Source organism: Globicephala melas, chromosome 14 (assembly GCF_963455315.2).
Source record: "Globicephala melas chromosome 14, mGloMel1.2, whole genome shotgun sequence".
In the NCBI taxonomy this organism is placed as follows: Eukaryota; Metazoa; Chordata; class Mammalia; order Artiodactyla; family Delphinidae; genus Globicephala; species Globicephala melas.
In genome coordinates this window covers 63,623,724-63,639,142 of record NC_083327.1, presented here as the reverse complement: position 1 = coordinate 63,639,142, position 15,419 = coordinate 63,623,724, and the positions used below count along the sequence as shown (strand labels likewise).

Sequence of the window (15,419 nt, the reverse complement as noted above, 5' to 3'; positions counted from 1 at the left end):
ATATGAGGAGCCTCTGTGTAATGTATCACATATTTTTGGTGGGGATGATCCTCTAAAACTCCCTGGCACTCTGTTAGGTATTTAAGAGCTCAAGGACAGGCTCTGTCTAGACTGATCAGTGATTGTAAAGTACACAGCTTTTGTGATGTGGCTTCATTGTATTCTTACCACTGGTTTAAATTTCTTTAATCCAGGCGCTTCTTCGTTCTTTGGAAAGTATACTTTTTATAAATACATGGTTCTGTTTTTTACATAGTTGTTGGTTTATTTTATTTTACTTTAGTTTTTGGACCAGTGGATTTAAGCTGGATATATGTGCCATGGGCAGGAGCCACTGGTAAGAGAAACTTTGGAGAAAGCAAAAGAACAGCCCTTGGGGCTCATTTCTACAGCTTCCCTGGTTGAAGGCTGTCTTTGGATGGGCTGATTAAAGTCTGCCCTGGCAAGAGTGAGATACACCAGGGGAGAGACAACTGTTCTTTCTTAGGAGCCAGTTTGGTAGCTGTGTGGTGGGGCTGATGGTGTGATTACACAGACACTATTACTTGGATTTGATTTGTAATTGGCGAATAGGAAGAGTTTCAATTTTCAGTATTTTCCAACTATGAAGTCTGGTAATTCAGTCTTTCAAATAAATAGACATTAGCGCAAAACATTGTAATTAACTGTGGCTACTCTTTGGGGGACATATGGTGAGTCCCACCCTGTGCAAGATTCTCAGATACATAACTAAGAGCTAAATCGGGTCTCTGTGGATTTCGCAGATTAAGTTTGATAGTTCTATGCACCATGCAAAACATTTGTTCCACGGAGGTTATGTGAAATGCCAGGTGCCTAGTTTACATGCTGCTTTTAGCAAACATTAAAAGCAGAAAGCACACAGGACATTTCTGTTTTTATTTAACTTGATGTCTAGTTCTCAATGTTTATTTTCCCATTTAGCAATTTATGGAGAAAGTGGGATGGTTTTAAAAAATTTTGTCCAGTTTTATTGAGATATAATTGACATATAGCACTGTGTACGTTTAAGGTGTATAGCATGGTTTGACTTGCATACATCATGAAATGATTTTCACAGTATGTTTAGTGAGCATTCATCATCTCATATAGATACAAAAGAAAAAGAAAAAAATTTTTTCTTTGTGATGAGAATTCTGAGGATATATTCTTAACAACTTTTATATAGAACACAGCAGTGTTACTTGTGTTCATCATGTTGCATATCACGTCCCTAGTACTAATTTATCTTACGACTGGAGAAGGTGGGATGATTTAGGAAATGAATTATTTAAAGCCCACCTTGTAGAATTCAGTAGCTGTAGAGAAGATGGTATATGGGGTGAGCGCTGACCATGGTATATGTGGTGGCTTGTGTTCCCAGGGGCACTGAGAAAGGCCAAGTTCCTCTTCAGCGATGGTTGAAAAGTCAGGAGCTACCTTCAAGTAATTGCACTGCTCTCGCCACAACCGTTCTTTACATGAGTTATTTCATAAGCTAAGACTTTACATATATTAGTTCATTTGATCTGTTTAATGGCTGTAATAGCTGTACTGTAAGGTACGTTGGGTTAACTTTAAACATGTTCAAATAGAAAGGTTCAATAGTTCATGCACACCTGCTGATTTTATTTTACGAGTCTCCTTTATGGTCTCATTTCCAGGGACATGTTACGTTGTAGAAACAAGTATGCCCAGAGTGCCCTGTGTGGCATAGGTCAGAGGTAGGGGAAGACTCGCCCCTGACTCACAATTGTCGTATCTGCTGGTTTTACAGGAGTTAGACTAGTCACCCTCAGTAACTGCCTCAGCACAGGGTCCTTCTCAAACTTCTTCAGTCTCTACTACACCTGGCTTATGGCAGCAGTTATATAGAGAGTATTTTAAAAATTGTTGTTGAATATTTATGGTGCTGTCAGTTTCGTGTTCGTACCCCACTTAGATTGTGTTGTCAGGAAAAAATGAAATGGCGTAGACAAAGCGATCCCAGTCCCTAGAAGGATAAAGGAAAGTTGTCATAGAGATTTAGCCTACCTGTCATCTCCCCCTCTGGTGTCCTCAATCTCTTTTGTGTTGGAAAAATTCAATTGAATTGGATTATATTGGGAAAAGTCAATTGCATTGGAATTTCTAAAAACATTGGAATATAAAAGTATTCCATGAAAGCGAGAAATACAGAGAAAATTTTGTAGCACAAATGGATTTCTAATTAGATATGCTATTTAAATGTATTACCTTGAATGTTTATGATTAGTTTTGTAAAAATTCAATTGAGTTTATAACAGTGATGTTTTAAAAATAATGCCTTAGAGGGGAAAGAATTGGTCCCAACTTCTTAGTAGAAAATTTGTTTTCTCTCTTGACAATCTAACATTTACTAAAGCAATGACATAGTACAATTGACTATTATTTGTCATGGCGGAGTTCAGCAGGAGTTGGAGGTCTTCATTGACTTTGTTAATCGCTTTCTAACATTGGAGTAGAGGGAGGGCCTAAAAAGCTGGGAAGCAATTAACTGAACAAACACGAAACACAGTGGGAAGGACCCCTGGGATCTGAGATTGAGTCTTTTTTTTTTTTTTTTTTTTTTTTTGCGGTACGGGGGCCTCTCACCGTTGTGGCCTCTCCTGTTGCGGAGCACAGGCTCCGGACGCGCAGGCTCAGCGGCCATGGCTCACGGGTCCAGCCGCTCCGCGGCATGTGGGATCTTCCCAGACCGGGGCACGAACCCGTGTCCCCTGCATCGGCAGGCGGACTCTCAACCACTGCGCCACCAGGGAAGCCCCCTGAGATTGAATCCTATTCAAAATTTGTTCCATTTCTCCCTTGCTGGCCCTTACGTGTGGATGTGTTAGGTACCAAGAACTCACCTTGATGTAACACATTTAATTTGACCTCTGAATGTGTTCTTTCTTTCTACAGCTGTTTCCAACCTAGATGAGGAGAGTCGATGGACAGTCCACTACACTGCTCCATGGCACCAGCAGGAGAATGTGTTCCTTCCCACCACAAGACCCCCCTGCGTAGAGGACCTGCACCGCCAAGCCAAGCTCAACCTCAAATCAGTATTGAGGGGTAAGATGGTGCCCTGCAAGCGTGCTGTTCTTGGATTATTGACTGTTAGAACTGAAAGCATAGATTTAGTTGCTATTTATAATGAACGGATAGTATGCTGTGTCTTTATAAAATATCATAAATACTCACAACCTAATACATGCCTAATATGTTCTGGTCTCTGAAAGCTGCCGGTTTACAGATATGCAAATCTGTCCTTAAAGAGCCTGCTCCATGTTAGAACCCTCGAGCACGTTTACACCACTAGTACCAATTTAATCCAAATAAACACCTGCTGATGTGGGGAATTTTGCCACTGCCTTTTTAAGACTTGTAAGTATTAAAAGCAAATTGTTAAAGCTAGTACTTTGTAATGGTTTGTTCAGTTAGTTCAAGTTGGGTGGAAAGGGGACCTAAATATAGACTGTGAAGGAGTGCAGAGTGGTTTGATTTATCAGAACTTGGGCAGCACCCAACGGGGCTCCTTTAAGCCCAGGTGGGCAGAGTGCACTGTGGCCAGTAAGAAATCCAGGAAGAGTGTACACCTGTATCTAGTTTAAAATTCTCATTTTTACCTCAGCTTGTTGCTGATGTTAAGAAGAGTTTATGCATGGTACCAAGAAGGCATCCTAAGAGTGATAAAGGAGGGAGGACGTTCTTTAAAAGAGGAAGAAGTGACTTTTAAGATTCAGAGACTTGCTCTTAAAGCAACAAACCAACATTCTTATCCTACCAGACTCTGCTTCTACCAGTTTTCTCCTCTGTGCTGTTTGGGATCTAACTATACTAAAAAAGTACTTGTTGCTTATCTGAAATTTAATTTAATCAGGCATCCTATATTTTAATTAATTGTTTAAGACTTACATCTAAGAAATACTGTTATTGATTCAAGAAAAACCCAGCATGAGGACCCCTCTAATTTTTATGATAGTTTTTACTTGTGTATCAGTCATTTATTAAGTAATCCATATATTAATGTACTGTTACTGTAACTGCTGTGGTTACTAGCTAACATTTATTAAACACTCAGCTCTATACAAGTATTGCTCTAAACCATTGCACGTATTATCTCTTAATCCTCACAATAATCTACAAACCATTACTGTGCCAGTTTTACAGATGACAACATAGAGACACAAAGATTAGAAACTTGCCTAAGATCTCAAAGTTAGTGGCAAAACCAAGATTTAACCTTGGACAGTCTCAGGCTATAGAGCCCATATTCTTAACTGCTGCCTTTAACAACCTTTTGTTTGAAACCTATTATTCTGGCAGAAATGCAGAATACACAGACAGGGTCTCAGCTCTCGTGGAATTTATACTTATACCTAGAGTGCAAATCACAGTGTGAAAAATACTCGAGAGGTGCCAAAAATTGCTGTATTGTAATTAAAGAAAGCAGATAATCTCTGCTTAGAGAAGGAATAGCTGTCAGTAGACTCCCAATAGATTTGGTATTCCGAGCAGAACTGTACAAACATTTTCGGTCATGGCCCTGTTTTTTCTTCCTTTAATCTTTTATAATGCTTCAGTTATCTCATATGTATCTTGCAGTCTTATGTATCTTGTATCTTACAGTCTTGGCATTGGACTCTCCAGCAATGAGGACATTATTGAGCTCCCTTTTTCATTTAGACTGAATACCCTGTATATTTAGTGACTAAACGCTTAAATGAGAAGAATCACGTTAGTTGGGCTCCTCCGTATGGCCTTGGAGTTGCACTTTGACCTTTGTTGACTTCATGAGGTGCCTAAATCCAGCCACAATTTCTTCTAGATCCCTTCAGTTCCTAGTGATTTGTCTTTAGTAAATTTTGACAAAGAGCTTCTCTACGTAGAGCTCACCTTCCTCCACCAAAGAATTACTAAGAAGATTAAATGGCAAGGTTCCCAGGACAAACCCCTGAGGGAGTGCCATTGTTAACATTTCTCTTGTTGCTCTGAAGACAGAACACTGCATGGTCTGGCTTGTAGAGAATGCTTTCTCAAAGGTATATGTGAGTTTGAATATTCAGGCCCAGTGGTTTTTTGATAACTCTCCAGGAAATTGTGCTTCACTACCTCTTTCATGTATTTTTCAAGTACCAGATCAGAGCTTCTCTTTTCTGCCCTTAGAACGCTGAGCATCTGTATATAGATTTTTCTGATTTTATTTTCTTTTGGACTGTTCAACAGATACCTATGAAATATCATCACCACTGGTTTTGCCTACACTTAGATTTTATTTTGAAAAGGTAAATGCTTCAGCGGTTGCTTAAATGCCCTAAAATCGTTCATCGAAGGGATTTACTATTAATAAAATGAATAAGTTTGGGAAATTCTTACAGCTCAACTTTTAAATCTGGATTTAAATGCACCTTAAGAGATTTCAGATAACTGATAACTTGAAGAATAGTGGTTGAGAAAGATGAAACGAGAAAGAACATCTGAGTTCTTTTGTTCTTCATTTATTTACTTTTAGTCACATGCACAGAACTTCACATACCACTTCCCCTACATCATGTTAGCAACTCGAAATAAACACGAGTGCAGAGTATTTATTGCCTCATTATCAGTGAAGATTAAAAAGAAAAAATCCAGTCCCTTACTATATGGCAGCTGTTAAAGTATGATGTTATATAAGATTATCAGTCTAAGTTAATATAACCTCAACAGCCTTTGCTTAAAAATACAGAAAGGTAGGTCACTATTCACAACGAGCATTCTAATATTTTGTTCCTCCTTTTAGTCTTACTTATGACTTTGTCCATTGTTTTAAGGAAGAAATACTATCGTTTACTGTTAAACAGGTTGGTGCTTTTTCTTAATCATTAAATCCTCATTGTCGGAGCTGTTCTGTCAGTTTTTGTGGGGCGCTCAGCTCCCCTCTTGAGGACCATAAAATACAGAGGGAAATGATACAGTGAATACTAACAAATGAATAACTAAGTGTTGTAAACATTTGCTTATGTTAAGGTAATGCACAGATGCTTACTGGTCAGTAGAGTGGTTGAGGAGGGCACTTTTTTTACGAAAAAGCTAAGCTTGAGTTAGTACATAAAGGTAGATAATAGACACTACTTAATACGTCTTTAAGAATCAGTTCTTTGCTATGCCAGGAGTTTTTAAATGAAGAGACAAAAGGTCGTGGGTCCCCAGCTTTGAAGAGCTGAGCTTGCTGTCTGGTGTCAAGACTGAAGTAAACAGACAGTAGTGTAATGGAGACGGGCGTGAGGTACGCTGGGCATATAGGGGAGAGCTCGGTCAGCCAGAACAGCACTGGGAGACCACCACTCTCCCTTTCCCCCGCTGCGGAGGAGATGGGCTTTCCTGGTGCGTCACACAGCATGTGGAGTGCCTGCAGCAGGTGGTTTCCATTCCCGTCCAAATAAAGCAGAGATCTTTTATATTTGTTGTTGGGGGCTAGTCTCTGGAGAACTTGATAGAATTTAGTGACCATGCTCTTGGATCAAATGATTTGGTTTTGTTGATTTATTTAGTTACTAGAGATTTAGGTAATGACTTATTGCTAACAACAGTACAAACGTGTACCCATTTGTTTTTGTTTTTTTATTTTTGGCTGTGTTGGGTCTTCACTGCTGCGCACGGGCTTTCTCTAGTTGTGGCGAGCGGGGGCTACTCTTCGTTGCAGTGCGCCGGCTTCTCATTGCAGTGGCTTCTCTTGTTGCAGAGCACGGGCTCTAGGTGCATGGGCTTCAGTAGTTGTGGCACACGGGCTCAGTAGTTGTGGCGCGCAGGTTCAGTAGTTGTGGCGCACAGGCTTAATTGCTCTGCGGCATGTGGGATCTTCCCGGACCAGGGATTGAACCCGTGTCCCCTGCAATGGCAGGCAGATTCCCACTACTGCACCACCAGGGAAGTCCATACCCATATTTTAAGAGTATTTTGATATTTGGGGAAAAAGGACATCTGGCTAGTAATGAATAGTGAATTTTACTGAATTTCCAGAATTCTTCCCTTTTAATTTCCATAGTTATTTGAACCCTTCATGAGCTTCATCAGAGTTAGTTGTGATGATCAGTAACCTTTATCTATCTAAATTTTTATCTAGGTAGTTTTTATATATATCGAAGGGGCCACAATTCAGTGGGAAAAGGGGAATTGAGGGATGAGGTGGGCTCGCCCAGACTCAATGAAAGTTTCAGATTTTATTTCTTCACAACCTGTAGGCCTCATTTGACAGTTTTAAGATTATTAAAGGCTGAAACAAACATGTTATTTTTCAGCCTTCATTCCCCCAAAAGGCCAACTTGGGAGAGAGAGATAAACATACTTTCTCATAGTATGTTTAACAGGCAGTTTGGTTACTGCATCTGTGTTAACTCCTGCCTGAATTAGTTCACAGAGCATCTGTTGTTGGTATCAGAAACCGTCTAGTCACAGCTCTCATTCCTGAAGAAATATATTTTAGCAGGTCAGCCTACTCTGTGGCTCTAGAATTAGGAGTGCAAGCACAGGGTGGAATGTTGGATCTGGCCTGTGTTAATTCAGAGTCAGAAGGTTATGTTTATTGTACCTGGAGAGATAAGAACTGGGGATTTACACTTTGAAGAAATGACTATTTGTACCAAGTGATTTAAAACAATTGTGTGTGTGTGTGTGTGTGTGTGTGTGTGTGTGTGTGTGTGTGTGTGTGTGTGTACAGACCAACCTGTTTAACATTAAAGAGTGGTATACCTTTCTTAAAATTATGGACAAGGTTTCCCAGTAGTCCCAGCCACGTTTCTCTGACAGTTCGTGACACACAGACTTTATCTAAGGGTCACTGCATCTACCTTTCATTGTCAAGAAACCACCTACTAGTTGCATTTTGACTTGGACAAGTAAGTCTGTTCTGGGAAGGGCTGTGGGGATCTCTGGATTTGATGAGGGGGCTTGGTGGTCTCATCTGTCTGCATTGGGCTGATGGGCCCCTGGGATATCCCAGGTGCCCTGTGGTTTTGGTTATAGAGTCTCCTCTTGGGGGTCCTGTGGCATTTTTTACAGAGCTTTCTGGAAGACACCTTTCTAGGCATGACCTGGGGGATGTTGGCTGAGAGCTCTCTCTCTTGCAATGATACATCTGCTCACCACCCAGACAGGCTCAGGACGAACATCTGCTTTGCCCACCTTGTGCTAATGACAATGAATTTTTCATCTTTTTCTTTTCTGTCACTTTTTAAAAATTATGACATAGAACACAGACAAATACATAAGACTTGCACAGTTTAACAAATAATTATAAAGCAAACATCTATGTAACTATTATTACTCTGGTCAAAAAATAGAATATGACCTGAACTCCAGAAACCTCCTGTTGTTCTTGCTTTCTAGTAGGAAAAGCCCAGGTTTCATGAAAAGTGCATGGGTCACATCTAGGTTCACATCCTGCCTCTTTTATGTACTAGGAATATATTATTTGAGTTTAATTTTGAGTGCATCTCTTTAACATTTTGAGCTTTTTTTTTTCATCTATAAAATAAGATCATAATATCTGTTTTCGTGGGAATAAAACCAACTTATTTATATAAAGTGTCTCAAAGTACCTGCGCCGCAATGTGGAAGCAGTGTTTGTAGAAAGAAGGGTGCCTTTTAAGTGCAGTGGAATACAGATAGAACTTTCAGCCCTCTTTCCCAAAAGGCTGTCATGATTTAGCTGACACTTCCTCTCCCAGCCATTATGCTCCTGGGATATACAGTGGGGAGGAGGAAGAGAGGAAGAGAACAAGGAGCTTCGTCAGATGACAGTGACAGCCGTCGACACTTGTTCATTTCATCCACATGAGCAAGATTCCTTTTCCCCGACTCCCCATCAACCTCTGAAAGACGCCCAGGATGCTAGAGCTAGAAGGGCCCTCCCCGGTCCTCTGGTTAATAAATCCCCTTTCCATTTTGTAGATCAGGACCTATCAGAGTTAAGGGATTGATTGACAGCTGCTTTGCCGTTTATAAATGGCTCTGCCCAGAACTCCAAATCAGGTTTCTCAGCCCATGCTGGCCTGTTCTGATCTCAGATCCCAAGGGCCTATCTCTGACGCCTCTTCAGCTACCCTCAACTTCCAGAAAGGTCACTGGGACAGGGCTTACACGGGGAATCCAAAGGCTCACGGCAGATTGGGTTTCTTCAGCCAGTTAATTTAGGAAATGCAAAATAGCCTAAGGTGGTGGCTTCCCTGTTGCTCATGAAAACTTCTCTTCACTCATTCCTGATTTCATTAAAAGTCAAATATGTTTAAGAGAAATAAAGAAAGGAGGCTTCATCGTGAGACATCACGTGTGACAAACATCTGTAACCATTGTTTCATCCTAATAGCATTTGGTGCGTATTTTTAGGGCAACGGTAGGTCATTAGTAACTCGATGGACTTAAAAAAAAAGAGTAATAAATAGGTTATAAAAGCGACAAAGGAAAGAAAGAGAAGGGAAGAGAAACATTAAGTATACCAATGATTTAGCACTTGTAGCCAGTTTACTCTTTGCCTACTCCTGTACTTACATTCTTCCTGAAGAATCCTTTGGTAAAATTGATGTGCAAAAGGAGATGTCACTGGTTAAAGAAGGATTGTCTTTCATTTTTTTTTTTATAAGAAAGAAACATTACATTACACTCATTCATGGAGAATTTTAACTTATTTACTAGTTTAAACAAAAATAGGCATAGAATTGAGGGCAGGGCAGGGAGTGGTTTGTTATTCTGGAAAAGCCGCTGAACAGAAGTAGGATGTGTAATTGTCTCATCTTTCCTGAACCACAGAGGCATTGACATCTTGTTCTGTTGTCAGTAACTGTTCTGAAAAATGAGTTAGGAGACCAGAATTGTGATTCCAGTGCTGCCAGTAGCCCATGAGGCATTGGAAAATCATATACCTTTTTTTAAAAAGTAAATTTATTTTATTTATTATTTATTTTTGACTGTGTTTGGTCTTCGTTGCTGCGCGCGGGGTTTCTCTAGTTGCGGCAAGCAGGGCTACTCTTCTCTAGTTGCGGTGCGCGGGCTTTTTATTGTGGTGGCTTCTCTTGTTGTGGAGCACGGGCTCTAGGCATGCAGGCTTCAGTAGTTGTGGCACGTGGGCTCACTAGTTGTGGCTCGTGGGCTCTAGAGCGCAGGCTCAGTAACTGTGGCGCACAGGCTTAGTTGCTCTGCGGCATGTGGGATCTTCCCAGACCAGGGCTCAAACCCGTGTTCCCTGCATTGGCAGGCGGACTCTTAACCACCGTGTCACCAGGGAAGCCCCATATCCCATTTTTGTACTTGGCCTCCTCCTCTGGAAAACAATTTTCAATCTCCAAGTTCCCTTCTAAGCTCCAAAATTCTGATTGGCCTCTTTTAACTGTTTAAGAGTGATATGCAAAGTTTATTAACACAAAGATACAATTTACGGCTGAACACAAATACTGACAAATTGAATTGTCCACAAATCTAAGTTTGTGGTGACATAAAAGTTTCTAAGTGCACCCAGCAAGTGAGGCACTGGTCTGGATGTTGCAGCAGAGTCAGAGATAAATCGACATGGCTGCTTTCCTAGTTTACACCTCGTCAGAGAGAGAAGTGTGTGAATAACTCACAAGCTTGATAATGGTGGTATCACTGAGCCACACCCTTGTCCATGGGTGTTGTCTTTAAAACAGAAATCTAATCATGCCTCTCATTAATCATTTTTTACCAGCTTTCCACCATTGGCAGGATAAAACCGAACTCCCTTAGCATCTGAGAACCTTCATTACCCCTGTTTGTCCAGCCTCACCTGACAAATCACCCTTTCTCCCCATGCTTCTCTCCTCCTACACCCAAGATCTTCACCTTGTGCCCTTACACGTAAGGATAAAGTCCTTCTGTGGGAACCCTGGCTTGTCTTGCCCTCCCTTTCTCTCCACCCAACGTCTCAGTCCACTTCCTCTCTCTTCTAAACCACAACCTCTCACACCTGGCCAACTCCTGTTCCCCTTGTAAGGGTCATCTGGTTGATGCTCGGGTTCCCCCAAAGCTTTCCTGGACTCCTCCGGGTAGACCTGGGCATCCCTTACCCACTTTTCTACACATGCCCATAGAACCTTACACCCCTCCATTAAACTAGTAATTGTGTTCACGTGTTTATCCCCCCACCTGACAGCAAGACCTTTGGCAGCAGGACCTTTTCTTGTCATTTGTGTAACCCCAGTGCGTGGTACTGTAAATACTCTTGTATTTGTGGAGGTCCTGGAAAGGTCATCTCGAGCTCACGAGGAAGATCAGTCACAGAACAAGTGGTGAGAACACGAGAGTGAGGAGATTGGAGATGGAGAGAGTGCAGGGAGAGGAGTTGTGAAGGTTGAGCCTGGAAGGCTTTGATCTAGAGGGCTGGAAGGAGAAGTCAGCAAAAGAATAACTGGGGAAGAAGAGAGGAAATCAGGATGGGGCAGTGACCATGGTGCTCAGGGATGGGCAGAGTCGGAAGAGAGGCTACTGAATTGGTCAGTAGGCAGTCATTGGTGACCGTCAAAAGAGTGGTTTCAAGGGGGTCTGTGGATTTAAGAAGCCAGGTTTCACGAGATAATTATTTTAACAAGCAGAAAAATAATACAAGTAATATTCTTTAAGAAATAAGTGATGTCAACAAGGCAAAGAGAAAAAGGACAGTATTTTGAGGTGGTGGCAGGCTAGAAGTAGTAGTATTATTTGTTTTAAAAACTAGAGCCAATTAAAACATGGTTGTAGACAAAAGAGCCCACAGGAGGAGAAAAGGTTGCAAATATAAAGAGAGAATGGGAGCATTCCCTGAGGAGACAGCAGGCAGTGAACGGGCGCAGGCAGAGGTCAGGTTTCGACTTCTAGTTCCCAGACAGGACTGGGGAAAGGGCATTTTGAGATGGAGCAAAAAAACACTGAATATGTTTATTAAGGGGTGTTGGAGTCTTGATAGAAAAATGGCCCCCACTATGTGGCTAGTTCCTTGGTGAGAAGGGTGACTTCATTTGGAGCTCTCTCGTTCAGTGCTTGTGAATTTAATTAGGTTGACTTTTCAAAGACAAATGGTAATGTTATTAAAGACTTTTTTTAATGTTTACTATTTCATTAGACTTCCTTTGGAATTTTTATCCTTAGGGAAAGTTGCCCAACCTGATGAAATAATGGATTGAATTCTCTATTGAGAAAAGAGAAGTGCAAAGACAAAAAATAAAAAATTAACGGAATGGGATGATATACAAAGGTGGCGGTTTAACTTCTGTTGTTTGATTTGATGCCACACAAAATTTTTTATAATACTAACTTTCTGGGTATGATAACCCTGAAAGGGTAGTTAACCTGTGAGAGGGAAGTCAGATGCAAGAGCAAAGAAAAAGGAACAATCATTGCTTTTTCAGTGGGTAAAGAGACCTGTTGCCTTTTTTTAACGGTAAGCAACACACAAAAGATAGAATAGCAAAGACAGTCATTTAAATGATCCAGGTCTCAACAAAGCACTATGGATTGTTTAAACAAAAGGCTTTTTGTTTTGTTTTTGTGTCCATGGTCAGTCTGCTGTTTCAGCAATTCCATTTTAATTCCTGATAAAGTGAGTAACTTGAGTGGCTGCTATATTTCGCCCAGCGCAGCATAAAAATGCTACATTGAAGGTACTGTGGATAAGGTTGTTATCATTCCCTGAACAACTGAAGTCCCTGGTGTTCGTTTAGAATCTTTGCAGGCTATTTGATATTGAGTAACCTTGGTGATGCTCCACGACTGCCAGTGATAGGGCTTTTTCATTCTAAAGTGAAATGAGATCACCTCCAGTTTGGCTGTGCTCTGGTGGTGCTCAACTAGGGCTTGCAAACTCGCAGCACCTTCCCATTTATCATGGGCACCAGAAAGCTTTCACCTTCATTTAAATCTGATTTAGTTCTTCAAGTCTTAAATGACTATGGGTGTGTGAAGAGAAGAAATGTTAAAAACCAGTTTTCTGCCATGGCAAATAACATTTGAGGAATAATTCCTTCCATGGTTTGCAATGAAAAATAAAGCTAACAGTTTTATCCAATGGTATAAGTTTTAATATTTAATTCCTGCGTTTTGGGAGGTTTTTATTCCACCCTAATAGAAATTAACCATAGAGGGAGAATATCGGTCAAAATGACCTTTTTTTGCCCTTCTGCATAAGTGAGATTGCCTGTGGTGTTTCATGTCAGTGAAGGAGATACTGGTCCCAGGGTATGGAGCGAAAAGACTCTTTTCAATGCCGTTTCAGTATATTAGCAGATTCATTTCCTGTGTGACTGTTGAGCTGATGACACCACATTTTCCCATCCTGACCCCTTTATCTCCCCAAACTCACTAAGGAGATTGAAATGAGAAGTCATTTGGAATAGTGCCAAAATAAGTGTTAGGCGTATGAATTCAGCAATCTGCTTGTCACTCCCCCCCTCCTTTGGCAAAACCCATCCATTTCAAAGGTGGCTTTTCTGACCATCTGTCTTCTACCTTACTCCTTCCCAAAACTTTTCTGGGAGCTTTCCTGTGACATCTGTTCTGTCTGACCAGAAATCTTTGGGGGAGTTGCACGTGATGGAATTAATGTTTTCATGCTGGATTTGGTCAGTGTCCCTGAAGTTGTACCAAGACCAAATTTTCTTGTATAGATAACCCAAATAGAGCACTGAGTATCATCTTCCCTACCTGCTCTTCCCTCATCCTCTTATTTCCTGAACATATATGTGATTGGGACCCCTTCCCCCTTAAATTCTGTGTTGCTGCTGGCCCCAACCCATACCTGCCAGTTGTGCTTAATAAACACTGATGACATACATGGGTGGTGTACCAGATAGATAGGCAGGTCCCATGCCTTGGGTAAATTAAGATGGAAAGTATGGCCAAAGATAAAATACACCTGGGTGAGGGATGGGGCCGGCCCTTCTGTCACGTAATCACAGTACCCTTTCAAGTACTGATGGTTCATTCAGTTAATGAACTCCCTGGCCAGCCACACTGAGTAAATCATGTCTGGCTTAGACACCTTTAGGAGGACATTGGCTTTTACTTTCAGGGCCTGGGAAGCCATTGGAGAGGTTTGAGCTCAGGAGTGACATAACCTGACTCATCATTTTTAAATGGTTAAATCTGGCTCTGTGTTAAAAGTTTGCAGTAAAGGGATCGGGGTGATGCAGGACACTGGGCGGAGATACCACTGTAATCAAGGGAGAGGCGGAAGCAGCCTGAATCAGGGAGCTTTGTTTAAAGCCGAGCTGATGCGGTACGTTAAAATAACAAGACCTCTTCAAGCGGTTTAAGGGAATCTTGACCTGTAAAGTACTTCTACAGGAGCAAAACTAAAGCTTTTTCTGAAAACAACAGTATTCCTTAGGAACCGAAAGTAAATACCAGATATAGCATTTCTCCTCCTCCTGCAGTGATCTGTTAAATTCTTTTGTCCTTTGTTTGCTGTTTTCCTCTCAAGTTATTCTGTTGGTGAGTGTGGATCATCTGTGACATAATAAAAGCAACAGATGAACTCTCTTTTCCCCTCGGGCCTTTTATTATTTCTCACCTGGAATATGTAGGAAATCTTAAACTATGAAAATTCCTTCTTCGGGAGCCTCTCCTCTAAGTGGAAGACTTTTCCTTTTATGTCACACCTACCCCAAATGGTTGAATGGATTTCACATCAAGCACCTTTAATATTGTTTCTCCTTCTCCGTGGCTACTTTACCTTCCTCTGAAACAGTTTTCTCCTCCTGTGGCTCCCAGACCAGCAGTAGGAACATCACCTGGGAACTTATTAGAAATGCACGTTCTCGGGCCCCACTCCAGACCCACTGAATCAGACACTCTGGGACCCACTGGTCAGCCAAGTGGTTAACAAGCCCCCAGGGGATCCTGATGCACCTTAACTGGGAGAACCAGTGCTCCATAAATTGTCACGTGAACTTGTTTAATCAGTCAGCTAAATCGTAAACACCTTGAAAGTTGTACCCCTTCAGTTTCACTAGCTCATCGCAAGCTAGGGTTCGAACACACAGCTGTTGACTGTCGGAGTTTGAGCCCTTGACTGTCGCCATTCATCTCCCTGGCTGTTAGCAGAAGGTTACTTGAACAAACCCATTCATCTCCTTCCAGGACGCTTCCTTCTCCTTGACACGTGGGTGATTGTTGGCATATTTTCTGATTGGCCGTCTCTTTCTTACCTGCAGTTAAACAAAGTGTACTCTAACACCTGGAACATTTTGTCTCAGATGCACCATTAAGAGAGGAGATATTTCAGAACTTTTAGGGAGACTTGGGCTCCATCATTAAAGCCATATATTTTCTCCTTTTCTTTTTTATTTTATCGTACTTTGGATGCAAAGTATCTTTGACATGACGATTGATAAAGAAGTTGTCTTATGGACTCAGATATGCAGTTTTTGGAAGATAAATTTGGATATAATACTTCATAT

At 41.3% G+C, this 15,419-nt stretch overlaps 1 protein-coding gene across 2 annotated transcripts in view; it reads left to right on the top strand.

Moving 5' to 3' along the window:
- The window catches only part of NHSL1 (NHS like 1), a 239,834-nt gene that overhangs the window by 179,668 nt on the left and 44,747 nt on the right, over positions 1-15,419 (top strand). For both annotated transcript variants that reach the window (XM_030853348.2, XM_030853346.2), the window contains exon 2: positions 2,920-3,072. In XM_030853348.2, the coding sequence (XP_030709208.1) occupies positions 2,920-3,072 (153 nt within the window). The remainder of the gene's footprint in view (positions 1-2,919; positions 3,073-15,419) is intronic.